At 42.2% G+C, this 27,998-nt stretch overlaps 2 protein-coding genes across 2 annotated transcripts; both read left to right on the top strand.

Moving 5' to 3' along the window:
• The first annotated feature begins 82 nt into the window (after positions 1-82).
• Positions 83-5,551, top strand: mon1a (MON1 secretory trafficking family member A). The gene is made up of 6 exons (XM_068594344.1): positions 83-370; positions 925-1,076; positions 2,743-3,123; positions 3,219-3,984; positions 4,141-4,288; positions 4,543-5,551. Exons 2-6 carry the CDS (start codon positions 953-955, stop codon positions 4,681-4,683), a joined length of 1,560 nt encoding a protein of 519 aa, XP_068450445.1. The 5' UTR covers positions 83-370; positions 925-952; the 3' UTR covers positions 4,684-5,551.
• Positions 5,552-9,548: 3,997 nt separating this feature from the next.
• mst1rb (macrophage stimulating 1 receptor b) lies at positions 9,549-22,324 on the top strand. Its single transcript, XM_068594264.1, has 20 exons — positions 9,549-10,754; positions 13,513-13,689; positions 13,775-13,897; positions 14,409-14,579; positions 14,682-14,842; positions 15,360-15,495; positions 15,635-15,771; positions 15,972-16,151; positions 16,275-16,374; positions 16,482-16,700; positions 16,831-16,977; positions 17,245-17,398; positions 17,580-17,669; positions 17,791-17,994; positions 18,101-18,181; positions 18,350-18,531; positions 18,825-18,934; positions 19,115-19,280; positions 19,862-19,998; positions 20,800-22,324. The coding sequence occupies exons 1-20, from the start codon at positions 9,549-9,551 to the stop codon at positions 21,029-21,031; spliced, it is 4,113 nt and encodes a 1,370-aa protein (XP_068450365.1). The 3' UTR covers positions 21,032-22,324.
• Positions 22,325-27,998: the final 5,674 nt, after the last annotated feature.

Genomic DNA, 27,998 nt, shown 5'->3' with positions numbered 1-27,998 from the left:
GATGTTCTACGTTCCCTAAACACACCATTAAGATCAACCCATAAACTCTGTTGTTAACGTTACATAACAGTCACATCCGTAATGTAGCTAATATGCAACATTAAGTAAAATAAATAACGTTTGTTGTTATGGCCTCAAATAGGCCATTTTACCGCTCCCACAGACTGAGTAGGACCGTTTCTCTGGACGACAACTACATATCCCATAATTCTTACTTCCGTAACCGACCATTCACCGTGCACGGTGACTAGCAAGAAGTAGCGTTACTTCTCTCTGGTCGTGTCCATACTTGTTAGCCGCCGTAAATTGCAGCTTGACAAGCGAACGGTGGAGCACAACGATCCAATGCGGACAGCTCCGGAAATGAAAGGTAATAATTTACAAGAAATTAAACGAGTCACGAGAGCACTTTGTCAGAAAAAAACTGTAGTGAAACCAACACCGCAGATACTGGTGACTATCTGCTAAAGTCAGGCATCAAAGTAGCCGGAGAAGTTCCCCATCAGCAGCATAGCGTCTCTCTGAAACTGAAGGGCGTGAACGAAAAGAAAGGTAGTTATTGTCAACAGGAAGGAGACATGTTAAAGAGTCTATTCATACTTCCAATAAGCATCACACAAGTTGTGGCTTGTAACGTCAGCGACAAGAGTAAAAGTCAGCTAATAATAATAATAAAAGGTTAAAGTCAGACCACTACATTGTAATGACTCGCGCACTGGTGGCTACTTCATAACAAACTGCAATCGCAAATTGCAAGCAGCTCTGTCTTCAATCTTAATCTCAAATCCCAGAGCTGCTGTTGACCTTTGATCAGATGGCCCTCTGTCTGTCTGTCTGTCTGTCTGTGTGTCTGTGTGTCTCTCTCTCTCTCTCTCTCTCTCTCTCTCTCTCTCTCTCTCTCTCTCTCTCTCTCTCTCTCACCAGGCGTGTGTCCCTGCCATAAGTAGCAGTGATGGATGGAGAAGCCAAAAGGGCCACTGTGTCGTGGGGGAATGCTACTCTGTCTCCGCCAGACCACCTCCGTTCCGATAGGGCGGACAGCCCAACACCAGGTTTGGTGGAGGGAACGGAACCAGGTGAGACTCAGTCCTACTTCCTGACTGACATAATAATGCCTTTTAGTTGCAGGAACTAGTACATCCCCACCATTAACCACTATCAATCGAATAGTGATTCTCTCATGGCTATTTAAACAACTGTGTGTCTGTGTAGACATCCATGGATGTCTTGGATAAGTGGGTAAATGAATTTGTATGAATCCACAAATGTGTTTCTCCATCTCCTGGCACATCCCCTAATTGGATTATATTACAACACAACATGTTTACATTACACTAGTGTGCGCTTCACAAAGAAACTGCTTCAAATTTGGCTGACCACGCATCAGTCCATACATAGAGATCTGCTCTCTTGAATTCTGAGTAATACCTCTGATGCAAAGTGTCAAAGATAATTATTTCCTTCTTGGCATTTGGTTGGACTTTAGCTGCTGCTTCAAAATAGAAACAGAAAGTCTTAGCAGCAAACTTTGCCTGTAATAATATTGACTGTACAAAGTTGCATAATTGTTTCATGGCAAAAAGATGCATAAACAGTAATTCTTTAATTCTTATGTAATATGACACACACAGACAGACTGAGAATGCACATCCTGTTTTTGCAAATCATTTTTTAACATGTGATCACAATGATCTGTCTTTTGCAATCTGGCTGGCTGGTTTGCTGGGAACGCTCTTGTGATAAACATTACAAATAATGGATTGACAGTTTTTCTTGGTCTCTGCTAAACTAGACTCGATGTAACAATCAAAATAAGATTATGTAACAAAAAAACCCCACTCCGAACACTTTAGGAATATCTTGCCATACCAACATAAGAACTGCCACATTCTCTCATAAGAACCATACTAACACAGTGATCTCCTGACTGATGTCTTTAAAACGAAGAAAAACGTGTCATGGTGAAAGCATGTCAGCAGCAGTACAGATGTGTCACATCCAGCTTGAACAAATCCAAATCTGACAGGAGGACCGATGTTAATTTTTTTTGCTGGATTTGCTCTTCTAGTCTTGAGATAAACAGGACATTTTTGTAGTGTTATCTCGCTGACTCATTATCGGACATTATCAATTGTATCCTCTAATTCCCTATTATTCTACTTCATTTTCTCTGGACTAGATTGCTTTTCTGGATTCTGTCAGTGCACAATGAAAACAAAAAAGACCCATGTTCTTGTGGGTATTTTTTAATGTTTTAGTTTTTACCTTGTAAATTAACACAGCAAAATATAGAGTCTTCCTCTGCATCATTTGGCAGCTTTTACGACCCTTTTTTGGGCCGACATTAGTCCCGTTTGGGGTCGTCTCAGCCGCCGCATGGGAGATGACTACGGTAACCACAAAAACGCTTGGGGAACTTGGGGAGGCTGCTGTATTTTAACTTTCACAAGAGAACTACTCTAATGTTGAAGGAGTTGATTTTGGCAAATGTAAGTCCGGTTAACCACTATCAAAAGAACAGCCACTTCCCTGTGCTTTTTCTATGGAAACAAGTCTCATCCACTGGTCCCTCACGCAGTGGAGACAGTCCGAAACGGGGCTTGGCCAACAGATGCAAAACAACAACAAAGGCAGCCTCCAAATTGGCTTTATTGTTCTAAAGGGGTCATTTATGTATTCCTTACATGTCCTTACAACCTATTGACAAACATTTGACAATCATATATCTCTACATCAACACAGGCGCCGGCCAGAAGAGTGCCATGTTCGTTCACACGCAGTCTTTCGAGGACCTGCTGGCTGCTGAGGAAGAAGATGGAAAGGAGGCTGAATTGGACACATCGGGAGAGAGTGTCGAGGAGCTCACGGCACTGGAGGGGGAGAACAGCGTAAAGGAGAAGCACAACAGCGACGTCACATCGGATAGTCGTACCAAGGAGGATGATGTGTCCAGCGAGACATGGAGGAGCCACAGAAAACATGTGTTTGTGCTGAGCGACGCTGGAAAGCCAATCTACACCCGCTACGGCACGGAGGAGGCTCTGTCCAGCACCATGGGGGTTATGATGGCCCTTGTATCCGTCGTGGAGGCTGAAAAGAACATAATTCGTTCCATCCATGCAGGTCAGGATCTGCTTTGGTTTGTAAGCCAAAAGTAGATGTGTCAAAAGTGCATGTCATAAACTGTGTTTTAATTCGTGCCAAACATTTTGTGTTAGATGGCTGTAAGGTGGTTTTCCTCTCCAAGAGCCCCTTAGTCCTGGTGGGCGTGTCTCGGACCTCTCAGACCGACAAGGAGCTGCTGCGGGAGCTGCAATACATCTACTACCAGATCGTCAGCCTGCTGACCCTCACCCAGCTCAACCACATCTTTCAGCACAAGCAGAACTTCGACCTACGCCGCCTGCTGGCTGGCTCTGAGTACCTCACCGACAACCTGCTGCATCGGCTGGACCGAGACCCGGGGCTGCTGCTCAGCGCCGTCACCTGTCTGCCTCTAGCTAGCTCCGCCAGGGACGTGGTGTCGTCGGGCCTGCAGGCCGCCAAATCCGAGAGCCTCGTGTTCTCCATCCTGCTGGCAGGCGACCGTCTGGTGACTCTGGTGAGGAAAAAGGACCAGTTCCTGCACCACATAGACTTGCACCTGGTCTTCAACCTTGTCGGATCCTCCTCGTGCTTCCGAGAGGGCGAAGGCTGGTCGCCAATCTGTCTGCCAAAGTTCAACACCGCGGGATTTTTCCACGCTCACATCTCTTACCTAGAGCCCGCGTCTGAGCTCTGCCTCATCCTGGTCTCGACCGACCGTGAGGACTTTTTTAACATGTCCGACTGCAAGCGACGGTTCCTGGAGAGGCTTAGCAAGCGCAGTGCCTACCAGGCCCTGAAGGACGCCCTGATATGCCCAAGCTATTCTGTGGAGCAGGTCGGCATCCCGGAGCTCAGGCACTTCCTGTACAAATCAAAGAGCTCGGGGCTGTACACCAGGTGGGCAGGACATCCGTCTAAACAGATTCAGAGTTGAACATGTGTCTCAAACACGCTTCACAAATAATGAGATGTTTTTTTTCTCCCTGTAATTCTCGGTGAAAAACAAAACAAAAAACGTCCGGTGTTGCACTTGCTCTAATCACTTTTCTCCAGTCCAGAGTACCCTGACGTGTACCAGTCTGATGCAGAGCAGGAAAGGCTGATGGGACTGTACCAGGACCTCCACAGCAGCTTGCATCATCCAACCAGACCCCTCCGCTCCTTCTACCGCTGTGGGGAAATGGAAAACCTGCTGGCATGGGTAAGCCTGGCGTTGTGAGAAGCTTTGCTTGTACTGTCCTTTACAATATTTTCCTGTGGGCTGAAGACGGTCACTCTGCATGTGGATTTAGAGTTTGTCAATTTGTATGTAAGGATAGCATGTTGTGTTTCTAAAAGGAGAGCATTTATACATATGTTTAGCTCTTTGCATTAAAAGATTTGGATTTCAAAACGTCCAATCTTAAAATACTGCAATACGCATTTAGAATACCTGCTGTGCCTCCTCTTCTTCAGGTGACAAGTGGCTTTGAGCTCTACCTCTGTTTTAGTCCGCTGGGGACAAAGGCCATGGCCGTCTCCGCTGTCACCAAACTGCTGAAGTGGATCCGGAGGGAGGAGGATCGCCTCTTCATCCTGAGTCCTCTTACATACTGAGCCCTCGCTGCGGGTCAACCTGCTGAAACAAAGAGCCTCATTGGCCACAGCGGATGATGCAGTAGTTTAGTTTTTTTTTTTTTTTTGCTTTGGATTCCTTTGATTTAGTTTAGGGATTTGTGATTAAGATTAGATTGTGCAATGACGGCAAGTTAAAGCTGTATTTTATCTGGCTCGCTTTTTATGATTTCAAATTTGTAAAAACAGCAGATGAAGCAGCGTCCGCAGAGTGACGATGAAACAACAACATGAACGGAGGTGTTGATGTGCTTTTGACGTTGTTTTGTGACTGTCTGTTTTACTTTAACGGACCTCTTATGCCTCTAAGACTATGAAAGAAGGTGTCGTTGTTTTATTACATGCTTTCTCCTCAGTTCTTAAAAAGCAGGAATCCAATTTGAATGAACAAACTGGAATTTGTTTGAGAAGCTGCAGTAAAATGTACTCTCTTGTTATAACACATGCTGGTAAAATTCACCACATTCCTGTTGTGTTGTGTCTTTACATGACGACGAATAACTGTAATTGTCATTTTACCTCTATGCACTTTCTTTATGCTAAAGGCACTCAAAAGGACAAATGAGTTTATGAGTATGTAACCTCATTACTGCAGTCATTTGATGTGTTAATGTTCGAGAGTCTTAATTTAACTTGTAATATCAAAATATGTCTGTTAATTAAGAAGAGTATTGTAGAAAATTGTGTCTGCTTGTGTCTTATCACAAAAAAATCACTGTATTTCAAGGAATCCTGCTTTGCTTGAGGAAAACATTCCCACATCTGCACCCACTAATCATACCTTAACTAATGGTCATTGTTCAAAGCCAAAATAGGGTTGTGGCAGTGCAGGTGTATAGCTGCATTACAACTCCAGAATTATTTGATATGAATAAATTGCTGGTAAAAAAAAAATCTGATTGTGTGTCTTGCATGGCTTTTGGGATTTGTTTCTTTTAACATGAGGCATATTAGTTAGTGATGAAAAAAGTACTTATATATGTTACTTCAATACTCTTAAGATACTCAGGTACAAGTCTTTCATTTAAGATTTCACTGAAAAAGTACAAAAGTATTCGCAGTAAAGTAATGGTATTGTTGGGTGCAATGGCTGCTCAGAGTACTATTGTGCTATTGGAATATTATTCCTGGCTCATTAACACATTAGCAGCATGGCAATGTTGCAGATGCTGGAGCACATTTAGGATAAGCATAAAGTATAATTACTCAAAGTAAAAGATACTTTGGTTGTATTTGAGTAATTGTTCTTATTAGGGTATAATGGTACCTTACTTTATGCTCTGAGTATATTCTATTCTAAAATGTCTTCTAGGATATGTGTACATCTATATGTACATACATACATCTATCTTTATTTAAAAATATATATAATTTTCCCAGTAATTTCTTAGTCATGATTACAGTCATAAAATCAGTAGATGTACTGTACTGGTCTGTTGCCTTAACACCGAGGGAACTCTACTGGAGCACAATAAAACCAGTACAAGAAAAAAAAAGAAAGAAATTGAAAATGATTTTAATAGCGATGTGCATTAATTGACTCAAGTCACGTGTACGTCAGTGTTCGTTGCGGGTTAATTGGGTGTGCAGCTGCTGACTGTCAGAGGGGGGCGGGGCGAGCTGAAGTCCCGTCTGAGGCAGAGAGGTCCGACCGGAGCTGCGCGTTCAAGTAAAACCCGAAACCAGCGCAGGTTACCAGTTAAAACAAGCGCAGGTTAACAAATAAAACCAACACAGGTTACCAGTTAAAACCAGCGCAGGTTACGTATCCCGGCGCCTCGCGAGGAAGGACCAGGCTTTACGTCTGAAAGGTGAGACCTTGAATCATCCCGCTGTATGCGCTGCTTCCCAGAGTCAGGCCAAGGAGCAGAGCTGTCAACGAGAGGACAGTAACTAACCTGCACAGGTGAGCTTTCATATCGTTCTCATCTGCCATGTACCAGAGACTTGTTGTTTATTTGTCAGACAAAACCAGCCACCTGGCACGGTTAAATATTTGAGTAGGCGCTCTTTCAGATGTCATAGCACACAAAAAATACATTATAAGGGGAGATTAAAAAATGTATGTGAAGCATTGTATGCCACTTAGAGTTAAACCAACCGTATTGTTTTAAAATACGAAACATGACCATTTGCATTTGCAATCGGATTGATTGTCTGTACAGTTTGTTTAAAAGTGCCCGACTGTAACCAGTCCTAAGGTGTTTTCCAGTTTCTGCAGCTGTTGTAGTCAAATTCATGTGGATGGAGCCAGAATGCAAGCTGACACGATTACACATAATTTGAGGCACCCACTGTTGTATAACAAACAAGAGCATGAACACGGAGATAAGTCAATGAAAAATAATAATAATAATTTTTAAAAAGTTTTAAAAAAGGGCACAAGCAGGCTAAAAATGTTGCCGCAAATTATCAGAATTGTCGTGATGTCGACTTGTCCTATTGGATGAATATTTTTTGAAAAACAAACTTATATAATATACGTATATAAACTTAATAAACAAAATCATCATGTTTCAAAAATAATGTGAACACAGAGCCGCGTGTCGCTCCACACAGGTGGGTGCTGTTTGGGCGGTTTGGTATTGGCTTGGGAAGCATCCCCTGTCCCTGAATTAATACACATTTCATTGGGCTGCAGATTGCCTCTTCAAATCCCCGTGGATATCTTTTGTTATTAATCAAAGAGAGATGCTAGCTCATTATAACTGCTGCCAAAGTACTAATGAGCAAGACACGAATCTAAAAAAAAAAAAAAGCATTGTCCCCATCCCTCTCACTGTTGCCTCACAGGACACTGTCGTACGTAAGCAACAATTTGGAAACTTGGAAAGTTCAATCAGTACATTCATATAGATGCTGAGATAAAAAGAAATAGAGATAGAGAACAGATAGAGCAAACAGAATCCTACATCTTTAATTCCTCTGGGAGGGAAACCGACAGACGCGACCTTTTACTTTTACTCTTGTGTAAGTAGCACAATAGTACAACGACCGGAAACTCAATTTCAACCATTTGCTTTATTAACCATGAACATGAAGAAAGTCAATCAGCCATTACTATGTACGCACATGTCCGCTAACCGTAACCTCAGTTTCACATGGCGCTGCCAATGTTAAATTGTAACACCACTTTAGTGGAATCCCATGAATCATTGATGCCAATACAACACACATGACTTGAAACATTTCCGTACGACTCCTTACAGCAACAATAAGTGATGGAGTTTTAGTAAAATGGAAAATGGAGCCTTCTGTGTGGCTAAAAAAAGTAATCAGAGTTGATCAAAATTCGGTGGCACGAGCAGATGAGCCGTTTCTTCTTCACCTGGGGCTGAAAAGGGTGCGTGTCGTCCTCATGACCATCAGCCCGTGCATATCTTTCCCCTTGAAAGGCACGTAGCGGCTGTGCCGGGAATGGAAAGTGGAGAGGCGGGGTTCTTCCATACAGCCTGACTGCGATGTCTCGAGTTAATGATCCACACAGCAACGTCTGTCCAGAGGGAAGGCCAGGCCCAGAGTTTGAAACGCAGTTCCACTCTGTTGCCTGTTGTTTGGAGGCTGATGAAGAGGCCGCATTTTTTTGTTCATAGACGGTGGGTTAACTTGGTTTATCATTTCCAGTTCTCCTCAATGAAAGAGCATGACTCATAATGTGAGGGGACAGATGGGGTGTTGGATTAACCAGAATAAACATGTCCAGACAGCACAGGAAGTCACATTAGAAAAAAAGTTGTATCCACTCTTACTATGCTGAGCACCAACAACACAGCTCTCTGTTTTATTATGTAAACAGTGTGTTAGAGGAAGCTTTTATCTTTATGACCGCATATGCTTTTATCATCATCTGGCTCAACCAAGATGATCATATTTATCACCTCAGATCTGTTTGGATTCAGTGCAGGACATAGTTACGCATAGTGATTTATATTTTAGCCATTTCCTGAAAACAATATTTTTATTGTTGTTGATAATTTCCTAGTTTTGCAGGAGGGTTAGTGTTACTGAAGAAAACAGTAGATCAGTTCTGAATGCAATAGGTTTTAGTCTTTAAAGACGGACTAAACTATTCCTTTGGAAGAAGAGAAAATTAAAAGCCACGAAAAAGGGAAGCAACCTTTTCTGTCAAAATGTTCTCAGGGTCAAAGAGTGATATTTTTACCTGCGGTTCCAGCCATGTTTGTGTAGAGGATCATTTCTCAAGGCAAGGTCAATTTTGGAATTTGGACAACAATATATTGCCTCCATGACATGTCTCCTTTACCCCTTGCAAAACATATATAATTTACACATATCTTTAAAGGCTTTTACTTCAGTAGCATGTACATACATCATTTCCCATTTCACTCCTATCTATATTCCAAGGTTTTGTTTATGAATCATCATTTATAGCCTGATTTATAGAACATTGTATTCCTAAAAAATATGGCAATTTAATATATATATATATATATATATATATATATATATATATATATATATATATATATATATATATATATATATATATATATATATATATTATGGCTCTTGACAATGTTTTCTTATTTGTGGACTGATACAAAGTGATATCTAAAACATGTAATACCGTGTTAGCATATTAAAACATAAGATCAGATTGCTGTAATACAGAAACTGATTGCCTTAATTTAATTAACTGTGGACGTTCCATCGCAATACTTATTAGTTAAAAAGTCTACTCTGTCCAACTGTAGTGTCTTCCCTCAATGATTTAATGACCTATTCTACTTTCTTTCTTTAGGTATCAGTGTTAAAGATGCTTTTGTCCCGACATCAGACCTGGAGGTAACCCCACGTTGTCTGTGCTTTTGCACCCCGGAGTGGAGATGGTCCACTGGACCACACAGTGGGGGACATGTGTCTGGGTCCATACTCTACTGGCCATTGCCCAGGCCAACTGTCCCTCGCTTGCCCCCAGCCCTGTCAACTTCTCTGTGGTTTACACCATGCCCTTCTTCCAGGCCCGGGGTGCCATCCAGAACATAGTCAACAACTCGCTCTACCAGGAGGTGTATGTTGCCTCTCAGAATGTGATTGAAGCTGTCAATAGAAGCTTGGAGAAGGTGTGGGAGCTTCGCACTGGGCCGGTGGGAAGCCCAGAGTGTCACGTATGCAATTTGTGCAACATTGACAAGGATCCCAACTTCCTGGAGGACACAAACAATCAGGTCTTGCTGTTGGATACTCTTTTTATGTCTCTATACTCTTGTGGAAGTTCTCAGTATGGTGTTTGCTATTTCCACCAACTAAACCCCAATGGAGAGTCGCCTTCCCTTTCGAAGTGTTTGTTCAGAAAGGATTCGAACTCCGCTGCCTACTGTCCCGACTGTTTGGCTAGCCCTCTTGGTACCAAAGTTACAATGGTCGAGGAGGGTCAGACCGTCTACTTCTTCGTTGCCACCACTGTCAATGAAAGCGTGACCCAGCGTTACGCAAGGAAGTCTATATCGGTGCGTCGACCACTGGCCACAGAAGATGGCTTCTACAGCGACGTGCGTGGCCTGACTGTCCTTCCGGGCTTGCGGCGGACATACAACATCGAATATGTCTACAGCTTTTTCACTCAGGAGTTCGTCTACTTCCTCTCAGTTCAGAGAGAGATTCCCGAACAGGACTCCTCTCCGTTTCAGACTCGCTTAGGCCGTCTCCCGCGGAACGAGTGGGAGATGAAGAGGTACCGCGAGGTGATCCTGGAGTGTCGGTTTGAGCCGAAGCGCCGGAGGAGAAACGCAGCCAGCGAGCCCTATAAGGACGTGGTGTACAACGTGGTCCAGGCAGCACACTTTGGCAAGGCAGGCAAGGAGCTGGCAGAGGAGTTGGGGGCAGAGGAGGAGGATGATATCCTCTACGGGGTTTTTGCTGTCACTAATGACAACGGGTTGACGGAACACGACTCGGCCCTTTGTGCCTTCCCGATTGACAACGTGAACAAAGCCATTGTGGATGGGGTGGATGACTGCTGTGAGTCCGGGCCAGAGCAGCTCTCCAGAGGGCTCTGCCATTTCCAGCCCTGTGAGAGCTGTCCACATGAGGTGAGGCCGTCCGTCTATCTATCTATCTATATATATATATATATATATATATATATATATATATATCTATATCTATATCTATATCTATCTATCTATATATATATATATATATATATATATATATATATATATATATATATATATATATATATATATAAAAGTTTTATGGACTTGTATAATTTGACTGGGCACACTCTTCAACACTCAAACCTGCAGGCTGTCAGAGTACTTGGCAGGAAGCCATGCAACCATCACAATTGTTACTGCTTCATGGTTGACTGAGTTGGGACATTCTTATCAACATCCATTTACCGTCATGTCAAAAGAAACATCAAGTGGGTGACACCTGCGCAGAAACTGCAGTTGAAAATAAAAAAGAACTGCCACTGAATATGCACTTTTCCACTAACAATCAACTGTATACATGAATAATAGGTGATGTGCACTACTCCTTCTTAAAGGGTCAGGTAAGTCAGGGAATGAAAGTCCCTCTACAGAAAACCTGTGGAAGCAGAACGATTAAACACAATTGAGGCAGTTCACGGATCATATAAATGTCAATCAAATGAACTTGAGGAATGTGCACGCTTCTCTCAGCGTGCATTCCAACACTGACGTAGGGAAATTGTGTGGGGAGTGGAGAAAATAGGCTCCACGGCAGCACGTTTGCACATGTACAAGGACAGATGATATCCAAATGGTAAAAAAACATAATCAGGAGTGCCTCAGATGTAATGGTTTTGGTTAAAAATGCATCTTGACAAGCATTCAACCTTCGTCATGCTTTGTAGACATTATTAGAGAAAAACTTTTCCATTGGCCTAATCCTCTTCATCATGAGACAAGTCTTCTGGATCGCATGCCCGTGAAAAGGACACTTTTTTTTATTTACATGCCATAAAGGTAATTTGCATCCCAGCAGGCAGAGGAATGCAACCAAAACCGCATCAGCATTCAATGAGCACTCACTGATAATTCCCAGAAATCAGGGATACAAACTGCTTTTTTTTAATGAAAAACTAAGGGTGAAAGAAGTCTGTTGGAAGAAAAGTTGGACAGGGCCAGGTGGGAGTTTTAGTTGAGGGCTGCGTCAGTTGAGTGAATTTCTCAGGCCAGACAGGAAGAGGGTATTAAAAAATGTGTTATAAAAAGATTGGATCTCATGTCAGTCATGACTCTGATGGTGCACAGTAGCCTGTTAAGGCCATGGTGAGCATTTGGATGTACATTTTTAAACCTCTGAGATGAAGACTGCATTGGTTTATTGCGTTAATACTCTTGGGAAAACTGTTTTTAAAAATATCCAGAAACCATGCATTTTTCCCACAATGTCGTTTTTTTTTATCTTAAGTTATTCTGCGTTGGCGGATAGGAGAGCGTCTTCCTATTCCTGATGTCACAGCCAGTTTGAGAATTAAGTAAATTTCCATAACTGATTAAGTAAATTTCCATAACTTTATATTTCAGATGTTGCGTCAACTCGCAGTAAGAAAGTAAATGTTGTGACTCAGAAGCAACTCTGTCACGGGACCTCAGTTGTTCGTAGAACAAAAAGCTGAGAAATTAATATTGGTTTTGGTTTCAGGGAACGGGTGAACCTTCCTCCTGGGGCCTCTTCTGTTTTGTTGTTTTTGGCCACAGATCTGAAAGAGTGACCTGCCAGTGGGATTGTCCAACAATCGGAAATCCTGTTTTTTCCTTTTCTCTCCAGACCAAAACACATTTAGTGCCGACAAGATCATCTGTACCTTACAAAGACAACACTTCTCTGCTCCAAATTATTTAGACTTTGAAGGATTATTTAATTGAATAATGTAAAATAATACATTTGTCCATAGGAGCGTGTGATTCTGTAGCTCACCGACCTCTTTCAGCTTCTGGGCTCTCACTGAAATATGAAAAAGTGTTTAAGTTTCGTTGTACATATGCTAATATATCCTACTCTGGATATTCTTGTTCATACTTGGTCTCTATGTCATAGTCATGTGTCCTTAAGCTTCCCAAGTAATTACTTTTTTAAAATTGTGTTTTGTGTCAAGATTCACATCAGACAAGGGCATAGTGGATGCATGTCTCCCTATATTCTTCGCATCCACTTAATTTGAAAAATGTAATATCCCTATGACCTGCTTTCCCATCTATATGACAGGAACACAATTTAATAGAAATATAATTTCTTTGTTGTTATAGCATGCCCCGAAGATATTAACCTGTGTTTACCCGATGACTCCCTCTAATCAAACAGAGATCCGCCCTGTTGTGTGTCTGTATCTACAAGGCAATCCCACTGTCAGTAGCGCGGCACATAATAATTTATCATGGCCTCTTGAATGACAAAATGATGACATTACAACGACAGATTCACCTTGTGCTCCTGGTGTGCCAGGAACTCGTGATTTCCCTGGTGACCAGTGCAGCTCGTAGCTTGTCCTCTTCGCAAGCAAACAGCTGGGCCCGTCTCACTACAGCTGTACGCTTAAAAACAAAGAGAACAATCATTGTCTCTGGATGTGGAACTCTTCAAAGAGCATGAATAAGCTGTCAAGCTATTTTGGACCATAATATGTTCATCTCTATAACATCCAAACATGCAGTTTAAAGAGTGTTGATTATTTTTCTGCTTTTCTGTACCTGAAAGCCTTTGCCGCCTGTTGTAGACCATCTTGTTCAAACATGTCTGATAATGCTAAGTGTATTTTCTGCCTCACTTTCCATCTCATTGTCTCACTTTCATGTCCTCTTGCTGCCGGTTGCCTAGAGCATGGAGAACAATGCCACATGCAGAGACCATCCTACTATGCTGTCGAAGCCCTACTACAGAGTGGACCTCTTCAACAGGCAGATGACAGACGTCCTGCTCACATCTTTGCTGGTCACAACCATAGAGAACAAGACCGTAGCCCATATTGGCACCTCGACTGGACGCCTGCTGCAGGTACACGGCCATGTTTGGTATCTGTCCACTTGACTATTGTATACGGTCCACTACTAATAATCATACATTGTGTCTGTGTTGACAGCTTGTATTGACAAGATCCAGCCCTATTATCTTTGCCAATTACTCCTTGGTAGAGAACCAGAGGGTTACGTCCACTGCCGCTGTTTACTCATCAGAGTATCTTCTCTTTGTAGTTGGAGACAAGGTACAAGAGCATATGTGTGTATATATATATATATATATATATATATATATATATATATATATATATATATATATATATATATATATATATATATATATATATATAATCTATATCAACGTGAATGTATGTCATTTGATCAGGAGCTTAGGGTACATTACAATTACAAATGAGTTAGGACTGCCATTGGTCCTATGATGTTGTACTGTCTGCCCAGTGTATGCTGGGACAGATTATAATCCCTGTCACCCTGTGAACGAACAAGGGGCTAAAGCAAATCGATAAACTTGATGGGACTTTTGCAGTTTGCAGAAACGTCGACATCAGTAATCACATGGGTTATTTCTGTGCATTATTTGGATTAGAGCAGTGTTGGACTTCCTCTTAGCCCGTGGAACTGTCTGCTGAACGAGGCCCAGTATCAGTTTACATGTTATAGTAATAGCCACATTAATAATGAAGTGCTACAAGGCCACACGATTGAATATGTGACCTTTAAATTCTTCTGTTTAAGATGATCCAGGTGCCCCAGAGAGGGCCGGGCTGTCAACACTTCCTGACTTGTGCCATGTGCCTGACAGCCCCGAAGTTCATGGGCTGTGGCTGGTGCTCCGGAGTGTGCTCCTGGGAGAGCGAGTGTCACAGTCGGTGGAGGAACGAGTCCTGCCCGCCGGGGATCACTGGGGTGAGGTTTGTTCCGTATTCCGGAATAGACACGTCTCTTCGTGCAACAAGTGAAAACATTTAATTTCAAGGTGGCACCGTGTGTTCTGCTATTTTGACGCAGTTCTTTCCAAGGGCTGCTCCGCCTGACGGTCAGACAGAGCTCACGGTGTGCGGCTGGGAGTTCCAGTCTCCCGTGAGACCTACCATCACTTCCCGAACCCACCAGGTGCGACTGGGACAGACTCCGTGCACTGTGCTTCCGGGCAAAAGCAACAACACACAGTGAGTATCCTGTGCAGGCCCTGTTTTGGTCACAAGTCCAATCCATTGTAGAAATGTGGTGGAACATGTGCCCTCGGAATTTTGTAAAAAGAAAAGGCATGTATTTTTCTTTCAAGAAGCCTTCTAAGAAATTTAAAACGCAATAAAAGACCATTACTTTCCTGCACCGGGATTTGGTCTATTGAGGCTTCTGTTTGTGGAGAAAAATGTGTCTAGACTTTGAGGGGCTAACAAAACTTGCTATGTGCCCTATGACGCAAACTGATGTTACTTATGTGTTAAATTACCGCCAGAATCCATGTGTAGTTGACTTTGAGCTAACATTGCTAATTAGCACAAAACATAAAATACAGCTGATGGGAATGTCGTTAGCTTTGTTGAAATCTATTAAACTTCCCAAGTCGAGTGGCTAAAAAGGGTTACACATCTTAACACATGTAACAACTTTAGTATCCTGACGGAGTTTAAAGTCCAACAGTTTTTTCACCTTAAAATTGTATTTGTCACTGGTCCTCAGCTTGGTGTGTAAAATTCGCTTTGGGCCCACTGAGCTGTCCAAACCAGTTAACGTTACAGTGGAGGTGCATGAGGGCAAGGTGGAGGGACGCTACTCTATTGACGGAAAGGCAGAAATGCCAGGATTCACATTTGTGGTAATCTTTGCTGCTATTGTCTACTGATATCCTCATTACAACACACAAGCTCTACATACTTTTAAATACTACTTAATCTAGGGGACCGCTTATTTGTTAATTTGTTTGACCAAAATACTCAAATAAACTGTCCTTTCAGATTCCAAACATCACAGAAATCCAACCCAACTATGGGCCTCGCGTTGGGGGCACACTCATCACAGTGACTGGGCCGCACTTGGACGCCGGGAAGACCAGAAAAGTCACTCTTAACGACATGCCCTGTCCTATAAAGAGGTCTTGAAACACATATATTTTCATTACAGTACCCTCAAATTGTGCTTGGAATAATTATGGTGTAGGAAACCACAGGCTAACCCCGAGATGTGACTCTACCCCTGTATTGACTCAGAGCTGAACTATATTATCTGATTGTACCATGCAACATGAAAAATCTTTGACAGGCATACAATTCTCATACTTCTGTCTCTCTACAGAGTCACAGGGGCCAAAGGCAATGTGTCCTCCATCATCTGTCTGTCGCAGCCCATCTCAGAGGTGAGGGACGTCCCTCTGAGTGTTTTCATCGACAAGTCCCCCGTCCTCACCACAAAGGTGTTTTACTACAAGGAAAACCCGATGATTACAGCCGTCCTGCCTGACTGCAGCTTCGACAGGTCAGCCAGTGAGACCGCCACCTTTTCTCAGCTTTATCAAATTGCAAATTCAGCTGTAACAGGAATCAATCTTACCCCCCCTGACATTATGGAAACATGCCTTACCGTCTGTCTGAATTGCAGGGGGTCAAAGATTGTAATCGGGGGGGAGAACCTGGATTCTGTTTACCGTACCATCATCCGCTTTAAACCCAATGAGAGCCACTTGAAACCTGTGTCGAGGGTACGGTGTTCATCGTAATGCACAGTAGACTCATTCAAAAGCACAATTCTGTGAAGTCAGTCTGCGCGGGCCTTCCACTGAAGTGTGATCACACTGTCTTGATTCAGGAGTGCATCGGTAAATCCTTACCAACAAGGATGGAGTGTGTCTCTCCGGCGTTCCCCAGGGATGAGACGGAGGAAGGAGAGCTTTCTTTTGACATGGACGGAGCGTTGGGACTTTGGAAGAAAGAGTTCTCCTACCACCCCTACGGCGAGCCCATTCCTTTTGAAACAGAGGGACACGTGCTGAATTTGTACCCCGGGTTTGACGAAGTGTCACTACACGTAAGCGATTGCCCTGAGGGTATTCACTTTTGATTTAATGACAAATTAAATGAGGATGTGTCCTATTCATTATAGATTTCTAAATAACTTGTGTTTTTCTCGTGTCTCGATTTGACCTCCCTGTGCACAGCATCAAAAGCTGAATCTGGTGAGCTCCTGTATGACCATCATTATGACGGTGGCGGGCGTTGATTGTGATGCTAAAGTCCTGGATAATGAGATCACCTGCAGGATCCCCAAGAACATGACCATCCCCGGCGAGGGCCTGCCGGTGAAGGTAAAGAGATGATTGATGATTGATACTGACTGACAGCGCCAGGCCGCTCGCATGTGACTGTCCAGTGATCACCAACCAGGCTTGTACATTGTCAAGCAGCCACACAGCCAGGCAAATAATGCAACAAAAAAAGACATAAAGCAAAATAAATTTCAACTTTTTTTTTTTCTATGCATAAACCTAGGAAATTTGGACACTTCGGCACTTCTGCATGCAAGCTGTTTCTATTACTTTAGCACTGTGTGTCTGATGAACTCTGTTCTTTAGATCTCCATCAATGGACAGGTCCACAACGTCGGTACGGTGATGAAGGTCAGCAACCACTACATGGTGGGCATTGTTCTGGGGATCTTGGCGGCTCTGGTGGCCGGGGCGGTGCTGGCCTTCGTTGTTATGAAACACTTGAGGAAGAAGAAGAAAGGTGGGTGCTTCTCTCTCTCTTAGGTGCACCTTGGTCAGACCTGTTTGTGCAACTGGATCTAGCTGTGGGTGGGAATTTGGGATGAATTACAGAAGTCTTTCAACCAGAACACCCCAGTGTTGCACGGGATGTACATGTCCTGCAGTTGATGATTAAAAAAGTCTTGTGAAATGTTTTTCAGCCTTCAGAGTGGAGAGCCACTTAGCACGCATTGCTAGCCTCTCCCATACAAATAATGTGGAGATGTCGCCCGTTGGGGACTACAGGAGAGGTGACAGGCTAGTTGAGCACTTAGCATACTGCACTGTAATACTGTATAGTTTACGTCTGACACACATGCCTTCATAACTATCAGTTAATATGAAACCCCTCTCTCTCTGGACTTTTAGCAGCAGTGTCCCAGAGTCCTCCCACCCCGCAGGTGTACCCCAGCCGGAGCTACGCTGCAAGCAGCATAGATCCCACCCTAACTCCCCTCATGCCTCCAGAGAAGATCTCCATCTCCAGCTTTAGGCCGGAGCTGCTAGAAGAGGTGAAGGATGTTCTGATTCCCGCTGAGATGCTCATTGTGCAGCACCACCGGATTATAGGGAAGGGTGAGGAGCCCCATTGCCCCTATGTGTAACAAATATACTTTTTGTGTGAGCTTTATCCTGGGAAATATAATTCATGTGTCACTATATATATTTTTTTCTCCCGTAGGTCATTTTGGCACTGTCTATCATGGCTACTTCAAAGACCACAACAACAGAGAAATTCACTGTGCTGTCAAGTCTTTGAACAGTGAGTAACATCTAACCAGTCGACTCATTATTGATTATTGGTATTCCAGTGGCTTTCTTCCTTTAGATCTGAGTCCATAATAGCGTGTGTGTGTGTGTGTGTGTGTGTGTGTGTGTGTGTGTGTGTGTGTGTGTGTGTGTGTGTGTGTGTGTGTGTGTGTGTCATCAGGAATAACAGATGTGGAGGAGGTGGAGCAGTTTTTGAAGGAAGGTATCATAATGAAGGGTTTCCACCACATTAATGTGCTGTCTCTGCTGGGCATCCTCCTGCCACAGGAGGGGCTCCCTCTAGTGGTGCTACCGTACATGAAACACGGTGACCTGCGACACTTCATACGCTGCGAGAAGAGGGTGTGACACCTACATTAAAACAGAGAGCAAATTCATAATTTGATGCATATACAGCCATTCTTCTATCTTTTATATATATATGTATATATATATATATATATATATATATATATATATATATATATATATATATATATATATATATATATATATATATATATATACATATATATATATATATATATATATATATATATATATATATATATATATATATATATATATATATATAATTAAGTTTCTCCAACTGTTTAAAATTTTTGTTTTGTAATGTGTTCGTGGGATTTGTTCAGAACCCCACCGTCAAGGATCTGATTGGCTTCGGGCTGCAGGTTACAAAGGGGATGGAGTATTTGGCTCAGAAGAAGTTTGTGCACCGAGATCTCGCTGCACGCAATTGCATGTGAGTCACTGAGATGCGCAGAGAAATCATCAGTTTATTCGCTGCCATAGGGCCTGGGTTTCTCTTGGATTTAGCGTCGGGAGATAAACATCTCCCGACGCTAAATGTAGCACACATTTTGGCTGAGTAACATTACATCACAATTCAGCAAAACTATAAGGTTGTTTTTTCTGTCTTTAGGCTGGACGAGTCGTATACAGTCAAGGTGGCGGACTTTGGCATGGCCAGAGATGTGTTTGATAAGGAGTACTACAGTGTTCAGGACCACAGGAAGGCTAAGCTGCCCGTCAAGTGGATGGCCATCGAGAGCCTGCAGACACAGAAATTCACCTCCAAGTCTGATGTGGTGAGTAAATGGAGATCTTCCTCATTATAATGAAGAACTGGTGCAGGGAGATCTGACACATGTATTATATGTAGATTGTGAAATATGGAGTGTGAAGTAATTGTGTGTCCGGTTCACTAAATTGTTGTCGTTTAATGTCCATTATCACCATGTTAATATAATCCAATAATATATTTACGGTCATCTGCTGTCCTCGACATCTACCCAACTGGTTGCAATTTAAATGCTATATATTACCATGTATATATGTGTAATATTACCATGTATATATGTGTAATATGTAATATAAGTGTATCTGTAATGGTGTGTCGTTGAATGTCGACATGGCTTTGGTTTTATGGGGTCACAAGCCAATGAGTTTGGTAAACACTGCTCTCGCTTTTTTATTGATTGCCTCATGGTTGTGTCATGCATACATCTTCTGTATTGCTTTTACAGCACAACACTGTACACCTGCATTCATTACAATAATGGGACACATTAGTGTGAGACACAAATGGCTCCATTTCGCTGCTATAAAGTTGCAAAGTGTTTTTACACTTTTCTCAACATGTGTGTAACCTTTGCCCCTGCGGACGCAGTGGTCCTTTGGTGTCCTGATGTGGGAGATGCTGACCAGAGGAGCGAGCCCCTACCCAGAGGTGGACCCATATGACATAACACATTATTTACTGAAGGGCAGGAGGCTTCCCCAGCCCCAGTACTGCCCGGCCCCTTTGTAAGTAGTGGGAGTAATAGCATTATGTTGCACACTTTGTTAAATAGTCTAAGTAATACTTTTGCATACATTCATTGTAAAACTTCACATAATTAATGGACGCTTTGGTTCAAATACCGCAACAATGCTAACACAGAATTACAACAATAAGACGGAAGAACAAAGTCCGAGTAGTAATAACAAGATGTCCGTATGGTCACTCAGTAGTGTGAAACCCGTAAATTGTCCACTACTTGGTATTCCAACACAGTTAAACAATGCAGTTTGGGAGTTAATGTGTATGTTACACATGCACATACACACACAGTGATCTGACTTTACAGCGAAAAGACAACATGTCTTTGCTGTTTTAATGATAAATCCCATTGGATTTACTGGATGCTTTTGCACACCAACTTAAAGGTTGATGGAGAATAAATCAACTGTTCTGTCATAATTAAAAAAGTCTCACCAAGGGATACATGTGGAGCACCAACATAGGATATTGAAGGGGTGGTTAGAAAGTTCTTATTTGCTTTTGTGACGAAAGTTATAGGAGAAGATTGATACCACTTACATGTCTGTACACTAAATATGAATCTACAGCCAACAGACGGCTAGCTTAGCTTCATGTAAATGGAGTGAGCGTACGTGGTTCCACCCAAAATGAACAAAATCCACCAACCAGATCGTGAATGTGATAACTAAATGTGAAAGTAATTATAGATTATTTTAATTTGTGAACTGATAATATAGTAGACGTAGTTGGCTATTTCCCCTTTTGATTGGACTCAGACTCTGTCCATGTTTTTTTTCTTCCAGGTATAGCATTATCCTGCAGTGCTGGGACCCTGATCCAGAGTTGAGGCCCAGCTTTGCCACGTTGGTGTTGGCCGTCTCCACCATCCTGTCCGGCCTGGAGGGAGAGCACTACATCAGTCTGAATGTCACCTACGTCAACCTGGACCAGCCGCGGCCTTACCCCGCCCTCACAGAGTCTGCTGACGAAAACGACTCCACAGATGTTGAAGACTCTGGCTCACTCTCTTCCTGATCCACTACCCTTCCTCTCGACTTTAAAAGGGTATTGGTGCTTACAGCAAGACCACAAAAAAACCTTGGCTTTGTTTCCTACCGCAAAGCGTCTGCAACAAAGTTTGTTGCCTGCTGTTTGTCAGGCAGTGGAAGGCCGGTACGATGCCTTCAGCTGGCATATAGCGCACCCTCTGGCCGCCATGTTGGAGACATTTGCAACAACAGCAGAGTAAAGTTTGAGCTCCCAGACTCAAAGTCATCTTAAAAGTATTTCACAGAAATTTAGTTCCTATGTTATTTTACACCGCTGACTGATAATGCATGTTTTGTAGCACCAGCTGGTTAGCTAGATAAATAAAATGAGCTACATGTCCATGAGAAGCTAATAGGCATTACACTGGTTTGTTCACATTAACTGACGCTAATGGTGTGTTCATACCGAACGCGTCGAGATTACACGCAAAGTCAATGCACAGCTGCGTCGAAGCTGCGTAGACGTGGATTTGCCAGCGGGCAGCGCGTTAAGCCTAGTTTATGCTTCTGCGTCAAGTGACACACCCCTACGCCGTAGCCTGACGTGCACCTGCAAAAAATCCTAACTACGCATCTCGTTGACGCCGGATCGCAAGCGCTGTGATTTGTCCACTCAGAATGTAATTTCCGGCAGTTGCTTTTGTTTTTCAACATTTGCAATATAAGCATTTGTGCATCAATTTGGATGAGCTCCGACTCTAAAACCCCTGAAACCACACAGCCACACAGCCACACACACCTGGTGGCATGGCGGCGAACTGCAGAGCAACGCGGTCCCTCGACGCAGAACTTCGAATGCTCAACGACGGCGTCACGTCGACGGCGTAGGTACGGCGTCGACGTGACGCAGAATCATAAACTAGGTTTACGGCGTAGGGGTCTGCGTCAACAGCGTGGCTCCAGGCGCAGCGACGCCGTCGACCTGACGCAGAACCATAAACTAGACTTTACAGTATCGACATTGAAAGGTGTCAAAATAAGCACAGAGTCCGTGTAATTCAGTGGCAAATTAGCGTTCTTTTACTACCTACAAAATAGTGTACTGTTACAGCAGCAGAGCCCATGTGTATTTACGTTAAGGTATGTCATTCACTTTTAATCCTTTTGCAATGCATTGATTGTTCTGTATATTTTGGATCACACTTCTGTCAGGCGCAGTGGTCGACCACAATCTGCTGAAGACAATCTGACATCACCCCGTTGCTTGCATGTCTGACACAATGTCTTTGAGATAGTGTTATAAATTAAAATATTTATTTGTTTATAGATTTGTTCTCATGCTGTGGACTTCAAGTAAATATAAGAATTCATGCAAACCCTGCTATTTGCGGTTGATTTCAACGCATACATGTTTTGCCTTGTCGCTGCTACGTCTTTGGTTGCTTTCTCCACTAGAGGTCAGCATTCTGTAAGAAGTCCTCTGCGTTGCTGCTGATCCGATCCTGAACATGGTCCTGCAACATGGATGCAACATTCTTTATGTGTGCATCATTTTTGGCGTAGCATTGCAACATAAATGATCCGGGTCGTTCCCCCTATTTCTGAAAAACCACCAATAATCACTCCGGATGCCACATAAGATATTAGAAGCAGACCAAAACAGCCCAACAGACGAAGCAGGCGTGTTTTCCTCTCTTTTGCCCACTTTTATGTATTCTGCCTTCAGCCGTGTGGCAGAGGAGCAAATGACTGCATCTTCAGTCGAAGAAACAGCCAGCGGAGACAAGCAATCCGTCAATCACAGATAAACCACACAAACATCTTACCAACATACAGTAGCAACTCCCAGTGCTGTAAACAGACGTCACACAGTGAGTACACTCTCCCCCTCCCTCCCTCACTACAAAACCGGAGTCAAATAAAACCAGAGGGAAATAAACATCATAAAGTTTTCTCTTTTTTCATCCAGCCAAGAACAAAAGTTAATCCCTGCGTGGTGGGGCCTTGGATATAGAGAGAGTGAGCCCAGCTTACGTTGTCAAAATGTGTGTGTGTGTGAGGCCACATTTCGCAGCGCAGAGAGTCCACAAGATCCACAGAATCAAGCCAGCCATCACCCCCCTCTCTGCATTTCTCTTGTTCCCTGTTGTATTATCTGGGCTATAAAAAGTGTGCAGAACCTGTGAAGAATGCTGCTGTCAGCTGTGTGACCACCTCAAGCTTTACAGCTTTTCTCCTGTGCTTGGTTCATCATCAGGTCCACACCATAGGCCTTTTGCAAAGTGGCTCATAGACATTAACATGAACTTTCTCGCCCCATCTTCCGTTGTGATTGTTTGTGTGGACTTCAAACCATGACGGAGATAAGACAGTTGATGCTGGTTCGTCTTGGTGCAGGGGGCGTGCGCGGTTTACGTCTGTATCTTGCACGTTTTCTATGGCGGCCTCATTAGAGGGAACGCGACTCAGCAGTGCTCGATGTGCTGTGTCAAGTTTGGAAAGAGGGAAAGCAATCTGTGAGGTTTGCCATCTGAACAAGTCTTTTTTGAAAGCTAATTATTTCCATTGCTAAGTGATGATGGCAGACCCTCACAAATAAGTGCTGGGGCCGAACTGGGAGCTCTTGGATTCTGTTCCAGTAAGATCTGGCATCACAGACATCCTGTGAAAAACTCTATATAGAACTACTGAAGCAAGACTCGTCATATCATATCATGAGAAATAGAGTTGTTTTTTTTTTGACACATTCAGGTTTTTTTGCCCTGGTGGTATTAACCTCATGTACCCTAGAAACCCAACCTGAATACTGTCAGAGTCTCTTTTCTTTTACAATTCAACCTGAATCCATCCTGTGCAGCAAAGTGCCACGATGACATTACTGTTAAATTTTGAAACCTTGCACTTTCGGCCTCAAACGACTAACCAAATTTACGAGACTCACAGAAATCATTCAACATAATTAAACTGCAAAGCCTTTGGGCCTTTTTTTGTAGAGGCTTTTCAAGGAAGACACGGAGAGGGAAATAGTTTTTGGACAATGTTCAACCATAATTGGTGCATCTCGCTCTCCCTGCTCTTCACACGTCCTATAATATTTCAATGCATTACTTCTCGTGTGCTGAGAGGTTTTTCTAAGTTCAACTACACACCAAAAATTACACTTAACAAGGTTAATGCTTGTCTAAGTATTTGGTCACGGCTGTTTCTCTCAGTTGCAGCATATTTATAGTTTCAAGCACTATTTTCACATTTAATTGTTGCACTTTGCCTACATTTTATTTTCAAAGTCCCTCTCATTATGTGGCTCAAAGTGCTTCACATTAAATTAAATAAAGGTGTATTAAACAAGCAGGCAGCAGTTTTGAGTGTAAAGGGAGAAACAGTTGGCGCTGATAAATCTTCTTAGAATATTACATTTTCAACTCAATACTTGTTGGTGGTTGTCATTGATCTGTTTTTTTGCTTTGAGTTATTATTTTAATTGCAGAAGAAAAACTTTATTTCTTATTATTTTTGGGAAAACGTGTACCTAATGCTCCTTCTTAGAATTGTGTCTCATCAAGCAGCAATCCAATATTCCAATATTAATAATCCAATATTAGAATTAGAAAACCCTAAAATGCCAGATCAGGCGAGTCTATGCACCATCTCATACACAGGAACACAATACATTGTTTATTGATACATTATCCATACTGTGGATGTATAATGGCACATGAATTGGCACATGAAGTAAAACCACTTGACATCCAAATATAGATTTTATATGGAATTACTCGGGTCTTTTGTCAATCTTTCACTTCCAGGAGCTTGCAGAGCAAAGGACACTCACATTTCCTTTAACCGCGCCCTCCAGCCACTGGTCAAACCTAATTCTCAGGCTCATCACATGAGAAGAGGAAGAAAAATAACTTTGTATTTTTCTATTTGTGCATTTTACAACTTTTAGGAACAATTGATTTAAACATGGGATATTCAAATGAAATGTTCGTACTGAAAAAGGTTCGTTGATTTACAAACTTCTTTTTTTTAATGTAAATCCAAAAGGTGTATCCTATTTTTTCACTACATTGCATCGCCCTGCAGATCAGGAAGTAGTAATCCCACCGTTTGGCCAGCTTCAAAGCCCAGCACTCTTATTAAGATATTGTTCTGTACATACTGCCAACATACATCCAGAATCAATGATGGAAGTAGCTATAAGGAGTGAGATATTTTTTGTCTTGCTCATCACTGTTGAGAGTTACACCTGAGGTACTGATTTGGCGGGTGTTAGCGGAGTGTAACTTTAGTCTAGCAAAATGTCAGCAATTTGGCAATATTCTACATTGTAAACAAAACAGTAAAACTGTGACATGTTTTAACGCGTTGTTATCAGATCTGTACTGTGTTTAAGTTGATACACAAGTTCAGGAATTGGAATTGGTATTGGGAAGAAAACATGATCGGAACCTCTCTACCAACAACAATAATTACATTTTTTTCCTCTTTCAATTTCAAAAGGTTGTGCACATCCACTGGTTTTAAGGTGCTAGCAATAAGTACAGTTGAGTGTCATCCGCATAGTGAAAATAGATATTGTATTGTCAAACAAAAGCATATAATGAAAAAAGGAGTGGACCAAGGAAGTAACCCTGTGGGACACCTCCTGAAATGCTCACCAATATTTGCAAAGTGTTGCATTGTTAACTAGTGTTATATTAACATAACAAATAGTTTGAAAGAACAGAAGTTGTTCATGAGAAGTCAGGATTTGCATGTACAGTTTGTGTTGACCTGATCGGAATTGGTAAGTAGAACATTATGCTCTACTTGACTGTTCCTGAAACACCTTTTGATCTTTAGTGTTGACCTGTTTATTATGAATCTGCGCAACAACAACGCTATGCAAGTGGCTTCCAGTTACGTTGCCTACAACCAGACAGAGTAGATTTGAGCCATCCATCAGCAGCCTTGGCCTCTGAGTAGTCATGTGTAACTCTGCTGAATGAAGCCCTGCAAGCTGCAGCAGATGAGAGTTGTTAGGCCGATGCCAGTTCTGTATCAGGAAGAAAAACTTCACTCCCTTGAGAGTTCTGGCCTGTATCTGTAATACAAGCCATTAATAATTTACTCATAGTCTTTTCTCTTTTTTCACAGCGAGAAGGAAAATCTAACTTTTTTTCTCCCCAGCCAATGTTGTCAGCAGAAAGGATGCTCCGTCAAGCTGATATTGGTCCAGCACTTGAAATATAGTGATGTTAAAAGCTATTGATTTTACAGCATCATCCCTGACTTATTTTACCCAGAAGGTAGCGTGTGGGGTCAAGACGTACTACTGATGTTTTTATCTTGGGGGGGATTCAGATTGATTTGAACAAGGTGAAGACAAATAACTAATGTGGAGAGTGTGAAAGGTGTTTCTATTTAAAATAACTGCCAACAAACTTTGTAGACCACTGAAAAAAATGAGACAAAATGTAAACTCAAGCAAATTTTAGAGAAAATTATATCTTCCTTGTTGTCATTAATTTATTTTACGAGTGCCTGTGAGTATACATCATACTTTGGGAAAGATGTGCCCAGCGCCTTCAGCAGTTTTCGACTCATCTCTTCTTTTTTTTTATTGCAAATCAAAAAATAATTAAATATAAGATTGGATTGCCCCCTATACTTCTTAACACTTGGTGTGGGACTTTCAGCTATGTACTGATTGAAAATGGAACGAGGGCATTAATGATTTCCTGCCTCCATTAATCTCCATCAACCTGTGGTAGGCTTCTCAGTTGTCCCTAGGTGCTAATAAATTGTCAACAGGACAGCAGAGAAGAGAGTCCATCAGTTCCATTCACACTTCTGTGTTAGGGAGCAGAGTGTAGTAAATCACTGAAGTGGGAACTGTTCATTAAAGGGGTCTCGAGTGCGACCTGGAAAACAGTAATGACAAGATAATATGATAAATGCATCCTGTCTAGGATTAATCTGAACATTTTGGTCACACCAACAATAGAAACATATTCCTATGTTATCATGTATAGTGTGTTGTACAGTTGGACAACATGACAGTCCACTAAGATAGAGAAACACGATTTGAAATAAAATAATGACAATGAGGTTGGAGCTCTGACCTTCTTTCATTTTTTTTATTTGACAACTACCACTGAATGGATCACTATGACATTTGGCACAGTTATCCATTGTCCCCAGAAAATGAGGCATTATGACTGTGATGATCCCCTGACCTTTCCTGTAGCATCAGTAGATGTTTTATTTATCCTGTGAAGTGACTCAACATCACCCATTTATTTGTGAACCTCCGATTTGAAGCCTCAAGTAAATGTTTGCCGTCTGCATTTGTTTTTCTGCAACCAGAAGTGACATAACAGCGTGGAGCTAATAACAACCAAATGACACTTTAAAAACACACTGTGAAAGGTTCAAAGGTGTAAAGCAAAAACACGATTAACACCCAGAGCGTAGCGACCTGTCAATCCCACGGTGGCCATGCCCTAAAGTGAAACCTGCTTTATCTTCTATTGGACTCTAATGGAACCGTCATTTACAAAATGAACATCATGCTGTATTGCGTAAGACTGCAAACTACCAACGGAGACCATAAACTCACAGTCAGCCAGTACAAACCCTTCACATTGCACCTTTGAACTAGCAATTTGAAATGATGGAATTCAAGTAATTGAAGATTCACATCATAGTCTTGTTTCCAGGAGCGCACCTTCACCTGCATGATATCATGCATTTACTTGTAAAAAACTGCATAAGAAGAGGATCTAACAATAAAAAACAAGACTCCAGCTGTGCTGAAGGGCTGATAGCTATTTACTTTCTACGCTAATTTGTTATTAATTAATCATATTTCAAATAGCTGCTCTGTGCGAACACGAGGATACCATAATTTAGTTAATACAGTACTGGCCTTGAGAAGAGCAAGATAAGATACAACAATAAGATACACAATCGTGTGAGTATTAACATCAATAACATCAGTTGGTGAGCTGACATGCTTTCCTTTGCAG

This window comes from Clinocottus analis, unplaced genomic scaffold (genome assembly GCF_023055335.1).
Source record: "Clinocottus analis isolate CAN_PGR_092001 unplaced genomic scaffold, fCliAna1.0.p SCAF_3, whole genome shotgun sequence".
NCBI classification, from domain to species: Eukaryota; Metazoa; Chordata; class Actinopteri; order Perciformes; family Cottidae; genus Clinocottus; species Clinocottus analis.
The sequence above is the reverse complement of the archived record's forward strand: the minus strand, read 5'-3'. Positions and strand labels throughout refer to the sequence as shown.

Bases quoted from the DNA above. Each gene is read 5' to 3' on its own strand.
- mon1a (XM_068594344.1), top strand. From the start codon at position 953: ATGGATGGAGAAGCCAAAAGGGCCACTGTGTCGTGGGGGAATGCTACT. The intron at 3,124-3,218 runs GTCAGGATCTGC...ATTTTGTGTTAG, and splicing joins AATTCGTTCCATCCATGCAG to ATGGCTGTAAGGTGGTTTTC. The intron at 4,289-4,542 runs GTAAGCCTGGCG...CCTCTTCTTCAG, and splicing joins TGGAAAACCTGCTGGCATGG to GTGACAAGTGGCTTTGAGCT.
- mst1rb (XM_068594264.1), top strand. From the start codon at position 9,549: ATGGTCCACTGGACCACACAGTGGGGGACATGTGTCTGGGTCCATACT. The intron at 13,898-14,408 runs GTACAAGAGCAT...CTTCTGTTTAAG, and splicing joins TCTTTGTAGTTGGAGACAAG to ATGATCCAGGTGCCCCAGAG. The intron at 16,978-17,244 runs GTAAAGAGATGA...TCTGTTCTTTAG, and splicing joins GCGAGGGCCTGCCGGTGAAG to ATCTCCATCAATGGACAGGT.